The 24,885-nt window shown below is 40.5% G+C and overlaps 1 protein-coding gene across 5 annotated transcripts in view; it reads left to right on the plus strand.

Moving 5' to 3' along the window:
* TENM4 (teneurin transmembrane protein 4) overlaps positions 1-24,885 on the plus strand; it is a 1,355,518-nt gene that overhangs the window by 1,263,709 nt on the left and 66,924 nt on the right. For all 5 annotated transcript variants that reach the window (XM_086882312.1, XM_086882314.1, XM_086882313.1 and 2 more), the window contains 2 exons: positions 13,580-13,699; positions 21,062-21,323. In XM_086882312.1, coding sequence (XP_086738438.1) covers positions 13,580-13,699; positions 21,062-21,323 — 382 coding nt within the window. The remainder of the gene's footprint in view (positions 1-13,579; positions 13,700-21,061; positions 21,324-24,885) is intronic.

Raw genomic sequence — 24,885 nt, forward strand, 5'->3', positions numbered from 1 at the left:
AAACTAGAATGCTATTTGCAATCTACAGTGTGAATATTAGAGACCTCAAAAGAACTGAGGAAAATCATACCATCTAGGGAGGGCTGTTAAGAGTGATTTGCAATATAAGCAATCAGAATATAGATTGGTTTCAAAACAGTTTTATCACTGCAATCATCATCAAGAAACAGGAACTGGGAAACAAAACAACAGCAGTTCACTTCTGTGACTGCATCTCAGCAATTTTTTTTAAGTATATTCCTGTCTGCCAGGGCTGGTCATCCCTGAAAATCATTTCTTGTAGCAGGGTAACTGGGGTGTCAAGTTCCTAGATCATTCAGTGTCTGCCCTGAATGTTGCCTTTCAGAAGTAGTGACCCTGATCCTGGAGGTGTCTGTCAACACTTAGGTTTGAACTCTGTTGAGCTTCACCCAGTCACAAACTGCTTACTTTCAGCTTTCCCACACACAGCAGTTAATAGGTTGGCACTGAAAATATACAACCCTCAGGTTTCTGTGGGTATTTATTTCAGCACTTACATCTCAACTGGCCTCTCAGATCTGACCTAATGCTTTTCATGAGGGGACACTTGCCAGCACCTCTTGAGTACCAGCTCCCATATATCACCTTTTTTGGTAGTCTCCAGGCTGACGTCATCATCACAGCAGTGTCAGGAAATCAGCCTGATGTGATATTTTCCCTGATACTTCTTGCTTCCAAGGTCTACAGGGTCCAAAAAAGCTGACAACAGTGACTTTGACTATAACAAAACACTTACTATTTTGCAAATTGTCATTCATTGGCATTCTGAAGATCACAGGTACTGGATACCGAACAGCATGAACTCTGGACTAATTGTTGTGATTTGTTGCTATGAAGTCAGGCTTCAGAATATGAAATAGCTTCTGCTGACAATTTCATTTTTCTGATATATTTAGGGTAGCAACTCCTCAGCATTTCCACAGAGGACTCTGTTATCAGGTCCATATGTATCCTTTCTGACAGGAAGAGAGTTTTGGTACACACACATCTGTGTTTAGTGAACTTTCCATACAACTAATGAACTATAGCAATCTTCATATTTGTGCAATAAAAAAATGGAATTACAGCTTCTCTTTTAAGGGCTGCTTGCATTCAGCAGCATACAGAGTTGGGGGAAAATAGTGGGAATTTCTTATTACATAGTGAATTTATTTCTGAGAGTGTAAGCAGTGGACCAACAGAAAGAATGTGTCATCTAGGGTTATATAAATTCCTACAGAAGTTACATGTGTTTCATAGGTCTGATGATAAATCTCTATGTAGGAAGGGCCTATTAACCATCTGTAGATGTCCTGCTGAAGAAAGATTGAGAATTCAAAAGGAGCACCTGCTAGCATAAATGTTTGTCTGGTATGTAGGTTACTGGAGTGAGGGAATGCAAAGATTCAGATCAATAGGAAGGGTCTTAATGACTGCTTTTGATTAAATGTAGTGGAAGTAATAAAACTTGTTCTATTTAAGTCAGGATGAAGAATTATACAGAGATAGCAGTGATTTATGAGGTTTCCATTCTCAAATTATCAGCATAGGGTGTGTGCCACTAAATATGGTCTACAGATATGTCACCTCAAGCTGTGATTGTATTGCATCTTTCAAGTTAAGTATCTTGATTCACAAGAGTGATTGCGAGTCACATTGAAGAACCTCAACAGAAGGTATGTTTTCCCCTGAGACTGTACCTGGTCCAGGTTTATGAGAGTGTTGGGTTGTTGAAAATGCCACTACTCTTGGGATTTTAAGACATCATATGTTCCTGTTAGTTCTTAAAGATCCTATACATCTGGATAAACTCAACTATTGCAAGGGTTTTTTGCTTAATTGACTTCTCTTTGTAGTTTCAATTATGTGTTTCACCACCCAGAATTCTGGACCTTGTAACAGCTCCTCTGGTCACTCTGGAAATGACAGTGCTTCAGCACTGGTCAGTGACTGGTGTGTGGGGAAGCATGGTCTGGAACCATCTGGGATTCAGTTAGTCTGGACAGGCAGGACTGCCTGTATTTGCATGTGTGGATATGCCCTTTATTTCGGTAGCATTGTCACTGAAACTCCACCAGTTGCTTTTACAACAGGTAGATGATAATATCCCTGTTATTCGTGGAGCTGCTCAGTGTCTCTATAAAAATTACAGCAGCCACTGGGGCAAGATGAACTGTTTTCATCACTCCTTCCAGCTGCTGACTTAAAAGTTTGTCTGACAGGAGGGAGTTATTCTTCTGGAGGGCTCCAGCATCCTGCTTTAGGACAACCCTCTCCCTTGCTGCTGGGATGATTCATGAAATCATCTCCTTGGAGTAGATCAGGATTGTAGACTGCTGATCATGGAATTTCCTATATCTTTCTGTCCCAATGCCATCATCCTCATGGGGTAGGGTTGGAGTTGGATTTGTGTCATTTGCTGTGAGCAGTCCCCCATGAGCAGGCAATACAGCGGTGACATGGATCTCTGTGTCCTGTGTGTCTGGTATCCTGCATGGGCACCAGTGGCACAGGCACACTCATCATTCAGGTCAGGAACTACAGCCTGCTCCTCCAGGCTTCACTAGGTCATGACTGACTTATTATCACCCTGGGGAAACCCAGGCATATTTGCATCCCTGTCTGGCCTGTGCAGAAGTGGCAGCAGTCTGAAGGAGGTAACTGAGTATCTCTGCAGTGTATTTCCTGGGCTTCAGAACCACAGCTTAGCCACTCTTTAGAGAGAACAGCAGTGCAGATCACCTAATGGATAGAAATAAATGAATGTCTCATGACAGCTAGCCTTTGAGTGAATTTATTATTGAATTACACTCTGGCTTTTTAAGAACAAGCTGAGCTGACAAGCTCTCTCACCAGTGCAGAAGAAAAAGAAAGACAATGATAAATTACCCTGATGGATAAAGGCAAAGACCTTGTCTCTTCCCAAATACCAGCAATTATATATTATTCATGTTTGGGAAGAAAAAATAATCATTGCCCATATTGAAATGAGTGTTTATGATGATAAAGCAAGTAGCTAAATTAAATTCTGAATGTGCAGAATGTCTTTTCACATCATTTTGATGAACAGATAACAAGTACTCCTCTACTACTTGGTCGTTCTTGTATTGATTTTGAAACCACTTACTCTTAGTGTTTGCTTTGTCGTTTTAAAACCATTCTTAGTTGTCCATCACCATAAGGAGTACCACAAGATGCTGTGGTGTCAATAAGTTGACTACAAAGTAGGACACCTGATATTTTTGTTCTCTTTTGAGGGACAGTGTCAGAAAATGGCAAAGAACAGGCTAAAGTCCTGATCCACAGTCTTTTATGGTAAGTGTTGGCATAGGTTAAAGTGCCTTAGAAAACCATGTATAGAATTGGCACTTCTTAACGAAAATTTGAAATCAGTCAGTTTTAAAGTAGCGTGTTTTATACCCCTCCTTTTTTGAGACAGATTGTATATTTACTTGCTGCCAGTAGTATCAACCTGTTCTGATTACTTGGGCAGCTAGAAATAACCATCTGAGTTACATAAAACATCAGAGAGCAGCATCTGTTATTAGCTGCAAGAGTAGTCCCTGGTTGCCCTCAGGTCAGTAGTCTACTTACAAAAAGTTAGTTTTGAGGATTTAAATTCTGATGAGAATTAACTTTGCACATTCTTTCCCACTACTGAACGACAAGGTATCGGTAAACATTTGTCCTTCCTGTGTCCCCTCTGTGCCAGGCAGAACAATGTACCTTACTGATCCAGGTGGAGAGGGTTAAACAGCACAGCTAGAAACTAAGAGAGGCATGTATGCTATAAATGCCTGTGTGCACTCTTTTACTGTGAATAAATAAATAAATGGGTTTTTTTGTCAAAGAGTTAAATTGCATAGGTCCTAAGTCCCATCAAAAACTGTGAATATTGATCATGGGCAAAGAAGAGCTAAAAAAATAGGGCAGGGTCAAAATGTTTTTTCAGAATGTTTTGATAGTCCATCTGGTCAGTCCTAAATGATTTAGAAGAATATTGCTATGTTTTCTTAGTATCCTTGAGGGAATTTGCCCAGAGAAGCTGTGTCTGCACTACCCCTAGAAGTATTCCAGGTTAGGTCTGAGCAATCTGATCTCGTGGTAGGTGTCCCTTCCCATGGCAGTGGGGTTAGAACTGGATGATCTTTTATGTCCCTTCCAACACAAACTGTTCTCTGATTCTATGAATATGTTCAAAGCATCTTTTCTTTTCATACATTTTGTCCCATTCATGGTGGGCTGTGGTTCACCCCAGCAGATCTTTCTGAGGTTTCTTCCCAAAGAAACCAAGGTGCTCTGTCTTTTCTGCATTTTTCAATCAAGAAAAGTGTAACTTTTATACAGCAACATGAAAAACACTTCTTTAGTTGAAGACAAAGTTAGAGGTCAAAGAACCAAAACTTATCAGGTGTAGCTTTATCCTGATGATTTCTCCTGAACTGACTAGTCCAGCCCATGGCTGCAGGCAGATGCAGTTCCCTTCAGCAGCAGGAAATTCTGTGGGTCGGATCCACCCACTGAACGCAGACACTCAGAAGCAATGCAGGAACACAGCAGCACCATGGGTTAGGACAGCTTGGAATGCTGCATCTGTTTAAAACTATGTCATAGAGATAGCACTGCATCTGAGGGTGAGCGCTCATGGCACAGCATGGTACCTACATTGATGGAAGCAAGGTCATGTTTTTCCGTATTTTAAATCAAGCTAACACAGCAAGTCTTCAAACCCTCTTCTTCCCAGCATTATTGTGTTCCAAAGGCATCATTCTTCTTTCAGTGCTTTCTACTTAATTGAACTCCTAGTTAGGTACAAGTCATAGCTTTTTGAAATACAGAATAACAAGGAATTTTTAAAAGTTTACTGGTTTTTATTTTAATAATTAATCCCTTCAAGAGGGATTAAGAGCAAAGCATACTTTGAAAATTTAAAATTTAAAGTTTACCTTTCCTATGTACAGGGCTTATTTTTTTTTCCAATGTTTTTCCTCTGGCATAACATTATTCCCATATAGTAAATTAATGCAATATATGCAGCTACTTACATAAACTTTGTGGAATTTGTACCTGCAGGACTTCATGAAAGCAAAGCTCCTGTCTCTGTTTATGTTCTTTTCCATAACATAGATAGTGTAACCATGGTGGAATTATGTTCCTTTTTGTAACTGTGAGGAATTTGGTTGTACTCAATGATCTTCGAGGTCTTGTCCAACCTTAATGATTCAGTAATTTTGTAAGTCCTGTGTACAATCACTAGAGAAACTGGACTGTAGTTTTTAAAAAAATATTTTTAAAACATTATTTTTATGACCAAACACAAAGGAAGGAGTAGGATCTTCCTAGTGTTATTTGGGCATGCTTCCAGAGCCCAGCAAGGCTGCTGGTAGAAACACTGCACCATCCTGCACCTGGAAGTAGAAGGTCTCAGGTGATACCTGTGTCCCAAGGAGCTCTTGGAGTGTGCAGAAAACAGCTCAGCTTTTTTCATGCTTACAAGTTTTGAAGGCTTGAGATTTAAGTACCTCCCAGATTACACAGGTACTGATGCACTCAATTTAGGAGTCTAAACTATGGTGTAGGTGTTGATGCATTCTCTTGGATCTCCACATAGATATTTGATTAATATTTATTCAGTACTTAAGTTACTTTCCTCTGAAAAAAAGCTCCCTAACAGGAAGAGTCTGTCCTGTGACTGTGATTTATTTGCTAAGTTGGTTAAAACTTCCTATATAAAAAAGCAGTTTAATAATCCAAAACATAAAATCTTTTATATTTTATTGGACATTTTTTTCCTAACTCCTTTTGATCGTTTCAAATCTATCAGACAGCTTATGTGTAGTTAAAGAACTTTCCCTATGATAATCAAAAGAGAGATCATTCTGTAATTAACCTGGAAATAATGTATTTTTCCTCCTCTTCTGCTGAGTTTTGTTTTTGTGGTGCCTCAGATTCAATGAAAGGGAGTCCATTTATTCCTGTTGTTCTGCAGAGCTGAACATGTGGCCAGAGCTTACAAAATTAATACCAGATGTAAAATACTGTAATAATACAGAACTTCTAAGTTTTGCAGACATTTTTAGTGAAGACTTGACATGAATACACTATTCATCTCTGAAAGTTACTGCAGCATAAAGTCTTTATCTATCATAGAAATAATGGCTATAAAATGACTTCTGAAAAATCATGAAATAAGCATAATTCAGTATTAGGTGGAAAAATTATCTTGCACCTTATATACTACAGGACATTTGATTTGGATTGTACAGACCTAAAAAAATATGAGTGTGATTCTGTTTCTTTGATATCTAATGCAAAGCAAGAGAATGTTTCTTTGGTTTACTGGAAAAATGGAGAGAGTCATCAACTCCTAAAGCATTAGTCAATCACATTGTGAGTAAAAGGATTCTTCACTGAAACTTTGCAGTAAAGCACAGTCCAACTTTATTATGCGTTGCATTTCCTATAAAACTCTGTTCTAAAATACTTTAATTTAAACAGTTGGAGCCAGTTTTACAATTTCACAGACGTCATCAGCATCTTATCCTCTGCTGAGTAGCTTTCCCATATCCTTTACCCTCCCACCTTACCATTATAGCTCAACTGAGAAATCTTGAGGGTAAAAATAGTGAGTCAATGAGGCATAGAGACACAAGATGCTCTGGATGGCAGGAGTGGCATCTCTTTCCAAGAGTGGCCAGATTGCTTGGCAGATCAGAGAGGAAGATTGTGCTGTCATAAAGAGAAAGGACACACATTGAGAAGGTGAATAATGTTCAATTCCTGTGAGAAGTTTTCAAAGCAGTAAGGGCTTGAGTCTTTCAAGAATGGAGCCAATAGGGAATTCTTGTGAAAGCAGTTATCACAGAGTTTCTAGAAGTGGTTGGTGGTCCTCAAAAGATACTACATTTTATTACCAAGCTGTCATGCAATAAAGATACCTCCTTTTCCTTTTGGGGGAGCTACAACTGGCGGTCACTAACACTGCTGAAAAAAGATGTTGTCCATAATCTTTTTCATGAAGAACCATACGTTTATATGTCTTCACTGAGGAGAATGGAGTCAGGTGCATACAGTGGGAAGCCTGAAAAACAATTGGTCACAAAACCAAGTCCTTTTATATATATATATATAAACCAAATACCAGATGAAGACTACTGGTTTGATACTGTCAAGTTAGAACAGATCTAAAGAGGCAGTAAGACTAAAATCTGCATCTAGAGATATGATTATAAATATTGATTAATAAGAACTTCTTTTTTGACTTCAAATACCAACTTCATTAACCACATTATAAAAGTATCTGAGCATTATATGGCTTTTCCCCCTGTCCTTCTTCAGACAGTTTAAGCAATGGGTTTTCACTGGAATTTTTTATGCACTTGGCTTTGCTGTGTCTTTGATGGAATATCTAAATACTGTAGAAGGCTTCTTGCAAAAGGTTTACAGCTAAGGACCATGCCCACATAATCATCAGCATCTCCTGATCCTTCAGAGATGAGACCTTTCAAGTATCTTCACAGAGTAGTTTAAACAAACAGAGCAGGTGCAGTTTCTTGCTGTAGGCAACTTAGAATTGACTTTCTTTTACTGGTTCAGAGCTCTTAAAAACTTTGTTCTTTGTGACCCATTCTCCTTCTCCTGGGTCCCTGTTCCATCAGCAGCTCACAAAGCAGAATGGCAGGATCTCTTACAAGCCATGTCTGTCAGTGCCACTTAGCAGGTCCCCATTTGGAATATGGTCAAACGTTAGTGCATTCAGTCCCTCTGTCACATTGACACCAGCATTCTGGTGCTTCCCTTAGTGCAAACTCCTTGGATGAGCCTAATCAGTTATTTAGAATCATAGAATATTTGGGGTGAAAGGGACCTTTAGAGGCCATCTACCCCTGCCATGAGTAGGGACATCTTCTATCAGGTTGCTCAAAGCCTCATCAACTTGACCTTGAATGTTTCCTGGGATGGGGCAGCTATGACCTCTCCATGCAGCCTATGCCAGTGGTTTGCCATCCTTATCATAAACTGCTTCTTCCTTAAATCTGGTGTGAATCTATCCTCTTTTAGTTTAGAACCATTATTCCATGTCCCATTGTATCCAGCCCTCCTAAATCCAGTAGGATTGTATCCCAGCTGCCCAACATATGCCAAACCCTTTCAGAAACTCACTTGTGCTGTCCATGATGTTCTGAGTGTCTTTCTGGATGACTGCTCTTCAATTTTCATTTCCTATATGTCTGCCTTTTTTCTTTTTAACAAGGAGACCTTCAGAAGGATCATTTGCATTCTTTTTCCTTACCTTAATTCCTTAATTCAGATGGCAGCTAAGAAGAGTACATAGGTTTTGACTTTGAGCTTTTCTTACAACTAAACTGAACTAAAAAAGCCAGACAGATTGACTCAGTTCAAGGAAAGACTGTCAGGAGGTTTTTTTCCACAGTTAAGAGGCAAGTGGGCAGGGCTGTTTTTGCAGACAGCTTTTGAGGGAAATGCTGCCACAAGCAATGAACTTGAACGTCTCTATGTTCTGATCTTCCCTCTTCTTTTGTCCTTCATCTGCCAGCTCAGGCATTTTCTCTGAGTCTGTGTGTTTGATCATGATGCCCTTAGCTTTTACCTGGCATCCTACCAAGTGCTCTGTCTATCCTGGTACAAGACTGCCCTGAGGTTGTTTAACATTAGACAGGTACATTCAACCCAAAATGGACAAGGTACATTTTGCTTTATCCTCTCTTACTCTCAAGCAGAAAGGCCACAGCCAAGGCTAAAGACAAGACATTGTAGCATGTATGTACTTCTAGACACATGTCACACTGAGCAGATCACAAATGAGTGCCATGAGAATGTAAAAATCCCTATGCAAGGGATTATCAGATTACAATTATTCTTCTTATGTCTTTGTGAGGAGGGGACTGTTATTTTGCAGGTGCAGTAAAGAGACAAACAGACCAGCTGACATGACTGGTGTCACACAGAAAGGCTGTTGAGATTATTTTCATTAATAACATTCTTCCCAATGAACTATAACTTTCTGGACTTCTGTTCTATGGAGCTCTGTTTTATCTGGAGCTGAAGTTTTATCCCAAGCAGAAGGATAAATCCTATATACATGTGTGTATATTTATAGATGCCAATAAAATATGGAAGTGGTAAGTTCAAAGAGATTTATAATGTTAAATTAAGATATTTATTATTAATAACTTGGCTGAGGATGGCTAAGCAGTCATGATAACCATTTTCACACATTGAAACCTTTAAACAAGAAAGTCCAGTGAGGTATGTTGGAAGTATTTTGAGAAGCAACAAAAATTAATTGGAGATTTCCCATGGCATCTATCCTCAGTCAAGGAAAGAATATACATTTCTTTCAGAAAAAGTGGGATTTATGATGCATGGAATTTTCTTCTTACAGTGAAAAATGCTTAACAGAAGCAGTATTTTTCCCTTATTTCCAAATGCCAAGCACAGTGTCACCAGAAAACATCTGTGAGTAAAGTGTGTTGGAAAGACCAATGTCTAGGTTGTGAGACACTGGATCAGAGTTAGTATTAAAGACAAGTCTTTATTGTGCTCCCATGAGGTAAAATGGCTTTTGTGGAATTTACTTTTCTAGCTTCTGTTCTAAGGCTGGTTTGGTCTGCTTGAATTTTGTTGACAGTCTGTCAAACTTTATTTGTCTATGAGCAATAGGAACATAAAGGCATCAGTGTACCCCTGTCTGTTTTGCCGCTGTGGCCCAGATCTTACCAGAAAGACTTAATTTAATTTTCTTGCGAATAAGGGATAACTTCACAAAGCAAGGGTGTAAAATTATTTGATACACCATCTGGCATTGTAAATAGCATTTTGACAATTATTTGGTCTTTCAAGCAATTTTTTATGGACAAATAAAAAAATTAAAATGGAAAAGTCTAATTAAAGAAACGGAAAAATGGAGACTGCTTTTCCTTGTAAAACAAGAATCCATATAGCGTCATGTAACAGTAGTGAAGGAAACAAAACAAGCGAACAAAAACAAACCAAAAACCAGAGGCAATAGGTGGAATCTATTAATAATTTAATGAAAAGATGAGGCTCAGGCTACAAGAAATTGAATTTTGTTCAACTGCAGAAAACACTCTGAACTAGCAGGCCTAGACTGATGGAATAAATCTCTTCTATTAACATAAGAGATAATTTTATGTAAATGTATTTTGAGACCTTCTAGCAGAGCTGAGCATCTTAGCAGTACCACTTAACTTCTTTGCAGGGTAATTGCATTTAGACCAAGGTCAACTGAAGGAAATAGCTGACTAAATTAGCATTAACCAGGTTCCTGGGGGGCTTGGGGCATTGTAGATACTCAATCTTGCCTCCAGAAAGGGCATGTTGACACTAGAGAAGCCAGCTGCTTCCAATGCACTGTGTTTTATTCAACTGGGGCAAATTTTATTACCCAGGGAAGGAGAAGACTCAAGACTCACAAGGAATAGTCTGGGCTTGAGTTTTCCTCCAGTTTCCATCTCTACCTCTTTTAAATGGATTCAGATTTATGCATCTTGCTCCTGCTTCTTTTTATCACTGTGGATTGGGAATGATGCCCCCTAAGTGGTAACACGTATCCTTAAAGCATGGAAATGAAGCAATGGTTATAGTCCTCAGGAGGGTGGGGCATGCAGCTGGGTTTGCTGATGAGCTGCTTCTCTGAGAAGAGGCTGCCTCCAAGTCCGTGAGCACATAGGTGTGCTATGGAGTTGAATGAGTGCTGGGAAGCATCAGCCAGGGTGGGAACTAAGTCCCAAAAGTCCAAAGGTGGGGTGTCAAATGCATTTGCTACAGCTGCCAAGGTGAGAGGAAGCTCTTTGTTTGTCCACCTTCTGCTGGTGCTTGTTGTGGAAATAGTTGTCAGTGATATGTAATGGAGCAGGTGCTTGTGGATATAAAGCACATCCCCCATTTACTGGGCTGAGGGTCTAGGTCAATCTGCTTTCACTGTTACTTAAACTTTAAAACTGCCTGGACATGTGTGTAGGGCAGCAGGAGAGACACATGCACCATCTATTTTTCCCTTTACTTGCTTTGACCTCTTGGAAGAAAAAAGAACAGCTGGAAGTGTTCTTCTTGGGTTCACAGAAATGTACGATCTTGTTCTTACTATTTTAAAACATTAGTAGTTGCAGTGTTTACTTAAATACATGGTATAGAACACCAATTCCTTTGTACTCAGGTCTTAGTATTCATGAAACAGTTTGCAGTGATTCCTTGTCTTCCACAAAATGTGCAGCCCATTTGATGAGAAACTGAGAGAAGTCAGTTTCAAACCCCATCATCTGGTCTCTCTGAAGGATGGAAAAGAAGATAGGGAAGAGCAGAGCAGATCATGAAAAATATGGGAAGAGAAAGACTAGGTTCTGCTGTTGGCTGAGAGATGTGCTCAGACACATTGACTTTACGCAAAAATTGCACTGCAGATGGTGACCTGTTGACTTTATTGGGGTTATTCCAAGCATTGACATTTTTCCAAGCATACTCCATGGCATCATGATCCTTTTGAGTTATGCTCTACCTGTGTGTTAGAGAGTAACGTGCATGATACTGTATTGGATTACTGTTTTCCAGTTGCTGTGTATGGAAAGCTGAGGTAGAGCCCTTAATGGGAGAAGTAATAGAGGTATTAAGGATATTATTCCCCCCATTAGCCCTATCCCTGAAAATGTTCAAAGGCCTGTTAGATGGCACTCTGAGTAAACCAGTGTAGTGGAAGGCAAGCAGATTGGAACTATGTGATCTTTAATGTCCCTTCCAGCCCAAGCCATTGTAGGATTGTAAGATTATTAGCTACAAACTTAGTCCAAATTTTTTCCTACATAACTCCGGGGAAGTCAGTAATGATATGTCAGAGAAAACTTAGTGACATAAAAATCATTTCCAGTGTCTAATTTTCCTGTGACCTATTCCAAAATTATATATGAATATAGTCACATCCTAGATTGCAGACACATTTTGGCATCTCTAGGGTAATTTTTGATAATATTGGAGCTCTCCATTTAGATCATCTGGAATTTAGTTTAAGACTCCCTGGCAAATGGTCTGTTTTTTGTACTGTGGAATGTAAAAATTGTGCAGCCTTTATTAAATAGAAATTATACTTTATCTCCTTGCATTATACAATCTCAGATTTTTAGGTGGACTGTAAGAAAATAACTGGCTCTTTCCCTAATGATCTGTGTTTGTGAAATCATCTTTCCAAAACATTGCAGAAATCATCCTTTGCCTCAGTGAACCAGCAAAACACCATTACTCCATTGAAGTGCAGCTGGGATGATTTACTCTAGCTGAGATCTGGTTCTGCACCTGGAGAAACATTGGCTTTCAATCTCTGCTCTCCAGCAGGACAGCAGTTAGGAAAATTATTCATTGGGTCACGTTAGCACACTGACACTACAATTTGCTGTTGCTGCTCAGAAAAATAGTTACCTTCAGCCAAAAATTGGGTTCAGACACTCTCACAGACATGTGATGTTTTGTCTTTATGGGAAGCTCCTAAGGTAGCAATGTAGTAATGACTTAGAAGTCTGGAAACAGACTTTGGAATGAGAACCGAGAAAATTTGTCTTTTGCTTTACTGCAGGTTTTCTGACTGACCTTGGACAACTGAAAATCATTCCATGTTTTATTTCCTCTCTGTAAAATACCAATCTGGCTGTATTAATCAGTGTTTGTAAAGATCCTGTAAAGATTCTTGAAATCCTTAGATAAAAGAGCATGTTACAGATCACAGAGTAGTTGGAATAGATGTAGCCTATAAAATGGTGCAATCTACCAAACTTGGGAAGAAAAAACCTGTCCTATTAGTGTGCTCAGCTCCCCAGGCAGATTGTAAGGAGGCTTTCTGAACCTGGCAAATTATCTGTCATGGTTTTCCCAAATGGGAAAGAAATGAACTGCCAAGCCTTGGTCAGGATCTTCAGCGGCTTTTGTGCCTTAAATATGTCCATGTACTGAATGGTAATTTTCTGTTCTCTTTTATTTTAAAGTGCACCTTGCTTTTAATTAGAGTGATACTGTTAAGACATTGCAGGCTGTTAGGAAAGGGTTCTTCACTCTAAGGGGTAGTTAGGTGCTGGAACAGGCTCCTGAGGGAGTGTCATCACACCAAGCCTGCCAGAGTTGCAGAAGTGTTTGGACAACACTTTTAGGAATGTGGTACAATTTGAGGGCTGTTCTATGTGGTGCCAGGAGCTGGGCTGAGTGATCCTCATGAGTCCCTTCCATCTCAGGGGATTCTATGACTCTGAAATTCCAGTGTGATGTTGTGAGTTGTACAGAAGTTTATACTTCATTAAGTATATGCTGCAGCAGTTTCTTTTGTATAGTAGGGTAATTTTAAACTTCACTTTGAGTATCAAAAGTTTTTACATAATGCCTGAGAAAGCCTTCAAGGGTAGCATCCCACCATCAAAACATACTGCATGGCCTCCAGCTTTACAGGTTATAAAGGCCTTGGCTTTCTAACCCATAGGAATTGCCAACCATATCAACAGAGGAGACAACTGCATTTGTCAAAAAGACTTATTATTTCTTATCGTTTTTCTACTTCTTGCAGACATGCATGTGTGATTCGAGGCCAGGTGATGACAGCAGACGGGACGCCTCTAGTTGGAGTGAACATCAGCTTTGTCAACAATCCCCTGTTTGGATACACAGTCAGCAGACAAGATGGCAGGTAGGATGTCTGCATGGGATTTACAGTGTTCAGTCAGCATTATTGCCATGACCACTAAAGAGACACTCCTTCCAAAAGCACATTTATTATTGATGCCTTTTGAAGGTGTTGGTGCATTATTGTTGGTTGTTTTGGGACTACATCTGGCTGATGACTGGTCCCCAGTGCTGTTCCTTGCTGTTCAGTTCCAGGGCCAGTCTTGTTCAATGTATTTATCAACGGCCTAGATGCAGGAGTTGAATGCACCTTTAGCAAGATGCTGATGGTACCAAACTGGGAGGTGCTCTTGATGCTCTGAGGGACAAGAGACCTTCCAGAGGGATCTAGATAGGTTGGAGCATTGGTCTGTGATGAATGGGATGATTTTTAAAGTCAAAATGCTGGATTTTCTGCACTTGGAACTGAGTAACACCAGGCACAAGTAGAAACTGGGAGAGGAGTGGCTGGAGAGCAGCCCTGCAGACAGGGATCTGGGGGTGCTGGCCAGCAGCAGCTGAACAGAAGCTGTTAGAGCAGTGTGACATGGCAGCCAAGGGGGCAAACCCCATCCTGTGGGGTATCAAATACAGCATGACCAGACAGTCAAAAAGGTGGTTGTCCTGCTGTATCCAGTGTTGGTGCAGCCTGAGCCAGAATACTGTGTAGAGTCCTGGGCCCCACAATTTAAGAAAAGTGTTCAGGTCCCTTAGTGTGTCCAGAGGAGGGCAAGAAAGTGGTGACAGGGCTGGAAGGAATATCCTGTGAGCATCATCTGAAGACTCTGAGCTTCTCCAGTTCAGAGAAAAGGAGACTTGAAGGGTGACCTCATTGCTTCCAACAGCTTCCCGAGGAAGGGATGTGGAGAGAGAAGTGCTGAGCTCATCTTCTTGGTATCCACTGGTAGGACTCATGGGAATGGTTCAAAACTGCACTAGGGGGGGTTTAGACTGGCCATGAAGAAACATTTCTTAACTGAAAGGTTGCTCAAATACTGGAACAGGCTTCCAGTTAAGGAAACTTCCCTGTCCAAGCATCTAGAAGCCACTCTGTCAGTCACACTCTCACCATCAGAGCTGGGACTGAGGCCCCTTTGTAGCCACATCCCACACTCACAGTCACACCAGGGCTCCCTACCTGCTTGACCCCAGGGTTCTCATAGCAGTGTCTCAGATATCCAGATCCCTTCAACAATTTAATCTTGGTGCAATAACTAAATAACAAAATAACAGCCCAAGCTGGTGCCTGCAAGGAGGGACCCCAGACAAAGGAAACCCTGGGCTTTTATCCCCTTGCGGTCTTAAGCACAGGAAAGTGTGGAGTCGTCCTGTAGCTCCTGTTGTGTCTCCACCTGGGCACTTGGCAGTTCCCTGCCTCTTACCTCAGGCTTTGGCTTGGCCTCCCACCCCCGAGGGAGCTCAACCTGCAGCTCACACTGCAGTTGAACACCAAGCTACCTGCACCAAATGTAGCATCAGGATTCCTAAAGATGTTTGATACCCCAAGCCTGTCAGTGTTTAAGAGGCATTTGGACAAAGCGCTTAATAACGTGATTTGATTTGATAAGTCCTGAACTGGTAAGGCAGCTGAACTTGATGATCCTTGTACTTCCCTAACAAATGAACACAAATGAATATTCTATTCTATTCTATTCTATTCTATTCTATTCTATTCTATTCTATTCTATTCTATTCTATTCTATTCTATTCTATCCTATCCTATCCTATCCTATCCTATCCTATCCTATCCTATCCTATTCCATTCCATTCTAATTCTAATTCTATTCTAATTCTATCCTATCCTCTTCTTCTTTATTATTAGTAACTTTGTGATATCACCTAGAATCTTAGCCAGCAATTTGGCAATGTGGTGCCCATGCATATAAAAAAAAAGATATCTTCTGCTCCCAGCAGCTCTATTCTTGCTAATTCATATTGAAATGTTTAGGAGGAATCCATTAAGATTACGGTTGTGTTAGAGGCAAAATCTGAGCAATCATGCTCAACCAAAACAAAAGCAGTGCAAATTGGGAATGTCTTTCATCTTATTTTTGTTTGTCAGTGTTAATTGGCTCCCTTTCTTTTAAGGACAAAAACATAACAGAAGGGGTTCCAGCTGCATATGCTCTATGTATTAACTACTAACCACTAGCACTTGGGAGAGGATTTATGGATTTTAGCACCTCTCCAATGAACAACTTTCATTTGAGTTGGCTGGAGAAATAGATAGAATTGTAATGAAGAAGAGGAACACGTGCTGGCAACGTGTGCTTGATGCTGTCCTATTCACACTCAGGGATGCTTACACCTACTGTAACACTGATGGAGACTGGGAGGCCTTCCAAGTGATGCTCCAACTCTTCAATGTTACGACATTAAAATGCAGATGATAAAGAGGCATACCAGGAAAAGGACACCCCTGGAGCTGGTGTCTTCTTATTGCCAGTAGCTTGCACATTACTGCAAAAAGGAGAAAATTTGAACATTTCTGCTTAAGAGTATCTCTGACAACCTTACTGAATGTACTTTGTGGGGAAGTGGGATCCAAACCACACTATCATGATTGGCTTGCTGTGTATGGACCAGCACAAAATCTGTGTCCAGTAGAACAGATAAATATAACTAAAAGATTCCTGGACAACAATGCCTGTCATAACCTTATGTTCTGTCTCTTTCTTTGTATGTGTACAACACCCAACATGTGTGTAATCATTCATTTAGATTACAAGTAATCTGAGGAAAGAAACCATCTCTTTGCTTTGCAGTTGTGTTGTACCTGGCACAGAGGGGCCTTATAGTAAACTGGACCTCTAACCATAAAACATGTAAGCTAAAGGGACAGAGCATGGAGGTGATTGCTGCTTTCCAGGTTCCAGACCTTTGTAATATTCAAGCAAGTATTTATTCCTGATTCTTGAGTGGTGAAAGGTAAACCCTCCTGATATAAATCTACTTCTACTGCCAGTTCAAGCTGGGGATGCTCCTTCCATGCTATGTCCTTCCCAAGGTCCAGCTGAGCAGGGGCACAGGGCAGAAAGCAATGCAGCCAGAGCATCAGTATGCTCCACCAGGCTTTGGTGGACTCCTTGGAGTGGCTGCCAGCCTCCAGAAGCTAAATTAGTTTCAAGGAGCTCAGGGGTGCAGCTTGCTGACTCAGTCCCCAGCAGACACTCAGCTCTAAGTGATAAAAATGACAGAGATCAGCTGTCTCGGAGCAAGGAATCTGTGACCAAGTGGGATTCATCCTAAAGCTGTGATTTCTGTAGGCAGCTGGTGGGGGTCAGTGTAACCTCAGACTCTGTGGTGTCAGCTCTTCTGATTTCACTTTCTTCACCTTTCTCTCAAGTCAATCTGCTTCTACAGAAATCTGGTGCAGAAACATCAAAGAAATTGTTCAATTGCAGTGCTGAGCCTCCAGAATAATGAGTGTACCTTCCAACTTAGCTAAGGGATATATGCAGGTACTTTCTCAAATGAACAGGCACATCAGTGCATCTGTGTACTCTGTAGGTACTCTATAGACAAAAACCACTTGTCCATAAATGGACAACTTAAAGAACACCAAAATCCATAGAACCATGGAATGGTTTGGGTTGGAAGCCACATTAAAGATCATCTAGTTACAACTCCCCTGCCATGAGCAGGGACAACTTCCACTAGACCAGGTTGCTCAAAGTCCCATGAAATCTGTCCTTAAGTCCCGTGACTTCCTCAGTGGTCTGTAAATTATCTTGAACTATTTGTGACCATTCAAGCTAAAATTTGTCAGGACAGAAAATGTTGTCAGACATCCCTAATTTCTAATCCCAGCCTCACTGCAAATTTGGTGGGTACCATTAGATGCATCTCTTGACCTCCCCAGGCCAGTGAACTAGCCTGTGAAAGGGTGTTGCCTTCCTTACTGATTGCTACAGTATTTATTTATTAATATTTGTAAAGCATTTTCAAAATCATGTAAAGAATTCATGCTATTCCAGTTTCTACTAATTTTTTTATGGGTTTGAGTAATTTTTTTTAATAGAGCATGACATCTCATCAGCTTTTGTACAGCAAAGTTTTCATGTGATTGAGTCAATTTTGTTTTAAGAAATTGATGCTCTTAGACAAGAAGAAGGTTCTCCTGACCTACAGTACCAGGCTGCATGTATTCCCAGTCCAGAGCAGGGCACAGTCATACTGGGCCATCTCTCCCATCTTGAGAGTCATTCAGGTTTGGAGAATAAATGGGAGCACACATGCAAGTAGTTACCTTGTTCCAGGGGTCATGAGATAACTGCATAAAACTCAGCAGGGTTATTTTTTGGCATCTTCACCATAGGAATATCTATTCTTGAAAATGTGCACTGAGTTGGCTTAAATTGATTTTGTAAATCAGTTTACTGATAGCAGGGAAATAACTGGGGTTTTAAAGTAAGGAAATTTAAAGATACAATTGCATCAGTTTAGCTAGATTGGTTCCTAAGCTGATTTTGTTGCTCCAGGTTTGGGGGTTTTGGGGTTTCTTTTTGGCATGATAAAGTTTCCAAACGAGTAAGTAAAATTTCAGTTTTAGAATTAAAGTGAACTAAATTTTTCATCTCTGCAAGAGGGCTCATTTTAGATCTCTCCTATTACATTGCTGATAGAGACTGAAATAGTGAAACCCTGGTCCTGTTTAAGTCACATTACTTAGACTGAGCAAAACTTTCATAACTTCAAGGCTTGCCTGTGTTTTTAGCCTAATTACTGCAACAGAGACTTTGTTTATATAACAAGGCATGAATATAAAGTGACAACTCTCAAACTACTCTTTTGTATGCATTTCTCTGTAAAGCAAAGTTAACTGACAGTTCAAAGTATCAGTACTGGATTATAAACCACATTTTTAAATAAAGCTTTAGATTTGATTAAAGTGGTAGTTTAGAGAGGCTGCAAGTCCTCAGTATCCCTGCATTGTAGGAACAGTGTTGATAAAACAGCAAGAAAGTCTCCAGACCTTTTCCACATTGCATTCAGCAGCTTTGGCATAGCTTTCTCAGAAATACCAGAAACATGAACTTCCAGAGAAAAGAGATGAGAAAGGGTTACACTTTCCTGTGGAGTTTTTATTTTTTGAACCTGCTTTGGATAAATAGATAATTTCATCCTTCAGCTTATCTCTCCTGAGTCTTTAAAAAAAAAAACAACAAAACAACTGTACAAGTATGGTTTTTACAGAGTGATAAAAACTACATCAGAGATGAGCAGCAAAAACAGAAATAAAAATATCTCATTCCTTCAATCCCAGGACAGTTTTCCTTTTGTTAAATTTAATTTCACTGAGGGAAACTGGGAGGTGTTTTCTGGGGTTTTTTCTTCTGTTTGGTTTTGGGTTTACTCTTTGTTCAGTTCATCAAGGTAACTTGAAAGCTGCACCCTGGGACTCTGGGAAAACCAGTTTGTGAGCAACACTGCCTGCTGAAAAATACTGCATGGTTCTGTTTTCACAGCTGCTGGAGCCTGACACGGAGGTGGTGCTTTCCCTTCTGTATCCTGTTTTGGGGATGCAGAAGAGGCCAGGATGTTTCCCCCCAGCAGATCCTCATCCCTGATGCAGGCTCAGTGAAGCCCAAAGGGATGAAACAGAGGTGTTTGCAAATAAAACCTCTTCCAACTTGCCTAAAAACTTGTTGAGCATCATTTGTAATGTTTATTTCTTCCCTCCTGTTGGCCCGTTCAGTGCACGGATCCATGCAGAGCAAGCATCTCCCTCCCAGCTGAAGGACTTGCCAAATGCTAATTGACTGTTAAAAACATTCACATCAGGGTACAAACGTTGTGCAGCTTTGCTGGCAGGGACCAGCAAGTTACTCCTCAGGCTGCTGCAAGCCAAGCTCCATAGGTCTGGGAACATGATGCCCCAACTCAAGTGGTAGAATAAACATGGCTTTGGCTTTTTGAAGTGCTTTCCATTTCCTCTCGTGGACGCAATTCAACATTCTTTAATAAATAACCTTCTTGTCATAATTCAGTTTCCTAAATTGTACCTCAGTCCATCAGCCATGAAATAAAAAAGGTTCCCCCAAAAAATTGCTTGACAAAGATGTGTTTTAGAAATAGTTCATGCCCATTGCTGCCCCTCTGGGATTTTTGCACCCAATTTGAAAGTCTCACAATTAATTTTAAAAAATAATTTTAGATACTTTTTTCACCTTTTTTACCACATATTTACAAGGTGCATCAAGTCGGGCTTTGGGCAATCAGAGTGTTTCAGATCCCAGTTCTCATGCAGAGAAGCATTTAAGCTCATAGCTCTTCAAGCACATGAGCAGCTTTACTGAAACCAGTAAGCCTGATCACATGCATAAACTCTCAGTGAGAGTGTCATACAGCAGTAACCAAGCATGAAAGTGAGAAGCAGGGATGAGAAAACTTTCTTTGCCTGAAGCACATGTTTGGCATTGCAACTGAAGAGACAGTGAGAAAAACACAAAGGAGCAAAAACAAGAGGTCTTCAGTTTCTATTGAAATCCTTTCCTTTCTTACTTAACACCTCTTCTTTGGGTCTATGCATAGTAGATATATCCCAGTGGTAGTTGGTAAAATCTCCATCTGTGATAAGATGTGGAGTTAAAGTACAAAAGCAAGAAAACCACCAGAACCTTATCCCAACATCTTTACATCCAGAGGATGAATTTTCCTTATCAAGGTAACATTTTCTCACACAGCTCTGGCAGGCTGTCTGTTATCCAACACTAAAACAGGCAGAAAAGCCACTTGGCTAGAGGTAGCTTAGGGTGAAGGCAGAGACCACAGGCAGTGATTCATCTGCTAGAAATGCTAAAGAGTCAAAGAAGATGATGTGCTGAGTACTGTGACACATAGACACCCTGCACTGTATTTCTAGTAGACTAAGCTCAGTCCATGACTGGGCTCTCTGTGTTCCATTGGTTGCATTAGGCATTAGTCAGACAATTATATTATATATGAGTCAAGACAATTTAAATGGGCATGTGTCAGAGAAACCATTTTCCAAATAGTTTATTTCATCATCTGAATTGATCCAATCCGTGTATTTCTTTGGATAATAACTACTTTTTTAAAAAAATAAAATGTGTTTGTATGGCCAAAATATGCTGGTGGTAGAAAAGCACCAACAAAGAAAAACATGTTTCCAAAAAGAGATGGGTATGATTCTAATATACCCATATCTAATATGAGGACAATGTGCAAAGAAGCTGAGCTTGGACTCCTGCCTCTGAAACTTGCTGTTACTCAGGTAAAGCCTATTTGGGCTGCAGATTTTAAGTTCATAAAATAAGATTGATGATATTTCTTGCAGTTATTTTTCTGGAGTCCTTGCTAGGGAGTTGATGCAAACAGTTGGGGTAGTGCTTGCAGTAATTTTGTATTCCATCTCTTAAAACAGCTTTGATCTTGTTACCATTGGTGGAATCTCCATAATCCTGCACTTTGAGCGGGCTCCCTTCATCACCCAGGAGCACACACTGTGGCTGCCGTGGGATCGCTTCTTTGTGATGGAAACCATAGTCATGAGGCACGAAGAGAATGAGATCCCAAGCTGTGACCTCAGTAACTTCGCCAGGCCCAACCCTGTGGTCTCTCCATCTCCGCTCACTGCTTTTGCAACTTCCTGCTCAGAGAAAGGTCCTATTGTTCCTGAAATCCAGGTATGAACAGTCTGAGTTGAGGGACAATAACTCATAAAATGGTAACATGGTTTGGGTTGGGAGGGACCTTAAAGATTATGTGTTTCCAACCCCCTTGCCATAGGCAGGGACACCCTCCATTAGACTGGGTCGATCAGAGCCCCACCCATGCTGGCACTGAATTGGGATTGGGGCATCCACAATTTCTCTGGGCAACCTCTGCCAGTGCCTCCTCATCCCCATCTTGTTTTTGTGCTTTTTTTGACAGCTTTGAGCAACACAAATGCAACTATTCTCCTGCCTTCCTAACTATAAGCATTCCTCATTTGTTACGCCTTTTTTCAGACATTTGACAGGAGCACTCACTCCCAAGCACTTGCTTTACCAGATTTCTCTTATCCCTGAGAGACTGAGGCAAAGCACTTGTGACTGACAGCATGTGAGCTGGGACCCTTGTGTGACTGACAACAAGCCCTTGGTCAGCCCTTCGGCATTCAACATAGCCAGTACACCAGGATGATGGCTTTCTTCTGCTCTGATGCCTGTCTTCTGTTCAGGAGCAAATTCCACCCACTAGGCACCATGAACCTTGCTGGTGGTGTGTTGGAGTGAACTTCCTCATGGTTGGAAGTCACATCCCTCCCATGCTACACAGCTGCTGAGACATGCAGTCAGCCAGCAGATGGCTGAGAAGGGGCCTGCCTGCAGAGCTTGTCAGTTTTATTACATTTCATGACATTTGGAATAGATGAGCAGGGTGAGAGGGTTACCTTTAATTTCTCATCCCCATTTTCCTTTTTTTTTTTGAGGAAGCATGAGTCAGATAAAGAACCTTAACAATCCGCTGTGCCTTCAAACTGTTTTGTCAAATGGAAAGTTGTGTTTTAAACTGAATAGTCCAAAGAATCAAATTATCAATTTTCCTTAAAAACACTAATTCTGTTGAAACATATGAATGTAGCAGTATTCAACCTTTGCTATCTTGGACATGTTGTTCTCTGGATTTTATATGCCAGTGTTCAGAATGTCCTGAGTATTGCTTTTAGTGACAATAATCTGCCAAGGTGGAAGTAATAACGAGCATAGAGACAAATTGTGTGCTTCCAGCGTGACTCCATTGGGGTTGCAGTACCATTAATGAGGAAAGAAATAACTTTATACCTTCTAATTTTAATAAACCAGGTGCTAAACCCAGCAACAAATAAAGCTAGTGGTGTCTTTACCTTTCCCTCTGGACCAAGTCTTATGATCCTTTTCTCACACTAATTTCCAATTACCATCACCATGTTTGTCCCAGCATAATTACTAATTAAGTCCTGTATCTTGTAAAGTCCTCCATGTTATAAATTCTTGGTTCAGAATCTTGTTTTCCACATCTTTTTATTAAATAAACAAGCACCATGAAAAATAATGGTCAGTGCTGCCTGGGAAAAAGCAAATGTCTGATACAGCGCAACTGTGATCATAACCTCAGTCATTACTTGGTACCACAAACACCTTCCAGTAGACCAGGCTACTCAGAGCCCCATCCAACCTGGCTTTGAATGTTTCCAGGGATGAGGCAGCTACCATCTCTCTGGGCAACCTGTGTCAGTGTTTTACCACCCTCACTGAAGATATTTAGTTCCATTTGAAATGTCCTGATGATATCCTGCTTGGCTTCCAGCTGCCAATCCAGAATGATCCCATTGTCAGTGTCCTGCGTTATATCTTCTGAATCCTTGTGAACAGCAGATCACTTGGACATCTCAAATCCCACTAGACACCTGTAGTTATGGAGTCTGATACATAAGAAAGATTAATTTTGATATAAGGAGTTCATATGCAGTTGTCTGGGTAGGTGCCAAATATCCAAACTCCCATTTAAGCAGACCGAAATCTAATCAGTACATCAGTGGAGAATCATATCATTTAGGCTGACCACCCTGAAGCTTTCTGGTTCTCACCAATGGTATCAGTTAGATTCCACTGACTAAAATTGATGTTTACATGCCTACCTCACATGAGCATATTTATAAGTTCACATCTAGATTTACATGGTTAAACTGGAATTGAATCTCACTTTTAAGTTTACAAGGCAACACCAGCCTTCTAAAGAGTCTTTCTGTATATGGTGTTAGTTGTAGGGAAGACCTAAAAGAGCGGTTCAGAGAAGACACCTAACTTAGGTTCCTAAGTTGAAAGAAGATGAATCCTGTACATGATGAACACAGTGCTTTTCTGTGTGCCATATGTCTGAGCAAAAACCTGTAAATCAATATTCCACCTCAAATATTGACAGGTGAAGGTTAGCAGAGTTTGTGGTACAGGAGTTTACAAGAGAATCTGATTTGTAGCAGAGTACTGTGCTGCATTTCAGAAATGGACTACTTTTCATTTCTATACTGGATGTACCTACAGTAAGAAATAACTTAGCTGTCCATTCCTGCAGCTGCATTTTATAATACACAGTTCTCAGCAGGGAAATGTTAAATATAAAAGGTGTGAGCACATAGCTGGGAGGAGAAGACAAGCAGATATCAGGGCTGGTAAAGAGATTTTGACAAGTGGGTAGACAAGAAGCTCATGAGCTCCAACAAAATAATGCAAAAATAAATGCAGTGCTCTCTACCTGGATGCATTCAAAAACATAGTAGTGCATTTTTAATATTTGATTCAGGTGCCTATAGACAGATTTGAGGCCATTCAAGATGCCCTGAAGTGTCCCTTCAGGTGTCCAGCTGTAGCTTCAGAAAGGCAGAGATGTCAGAAAGGTCCATGTCAGAGTTGTCATACCCTTGCAGAACTTTTGGATACCATAGAACATTTCAAAAGCACTGGATGTCTATGTTAAGGTCCCTGAATCAGACTCTAAATGTTTTCCCTTTTTAAAATTCTCTCTGAGCATCTTACAAAAAAAAAAAAATACACTGTTCCTTGCCTGTCTGCTGGTAGACTGAAGAGTAGCTGTAAGAGACGTGTAACTCCAGCACACAGAAACAAGATTTTCTACCTTGTCTCATGCAAAGAGTAGAAAAATTGCTACTAAGACAAGAACAGATCAACACCACAGAGCCAAGAGAACATGACAGTGAAAATTGCTACCCTGTGTAAATCCCCAGTAAGCCTGAAGAAGCAGCTCTTCTGCCTGCCCAGCCTCATGGCAGGACCTCTTTAAAAGAGCAGATTATACTGGTTAGTCTGGGATAAACTCTAAGAGTCTTTCTCAAGGCCTGCAGTCACAGCATATGAATGTGACTGGACCAAGCAGCAATTATCAAATAGAAATAAAGGCACAATTTAGCTTGTTACTTGTAGCACATTCAGATTATTTCAAAGCTTGTTTTTCCCCTTTTCTCTCACTGATATCCTACTGAATTATATACCCCCTACCAGTGCCGTGTTTTGTTGCTAGTTTGTCACCATTTACAAACTATAAATATATTTTGAATCACCTGAATTACTATTTGAGCCCTCTCTTCAAGCAGACACCTTTAAACACAGCCCCTTGTGCTGCTCAGTGCCTTGGCAGCATTGAGTTGACCTTTTCTTTGGAGTGGTGGACAGCAGACAGATCAGGACAGAGAGAAATAATTACTTTTGA

Source organism: Cyanistes caeruleus, chromosome 3, assembly GCF_971803275.1.
Source record: "Cyanistes caeruleus chromosome 3, bCyaCae1.hap1.1, whole genome shotgun sequence".
Taxonomy (NCBI): Eukaryota; Metazoa; Chordata; class Aves; order Passeriformes; family Paridae; genus Cyanistes; species Cyanistes caeruleus.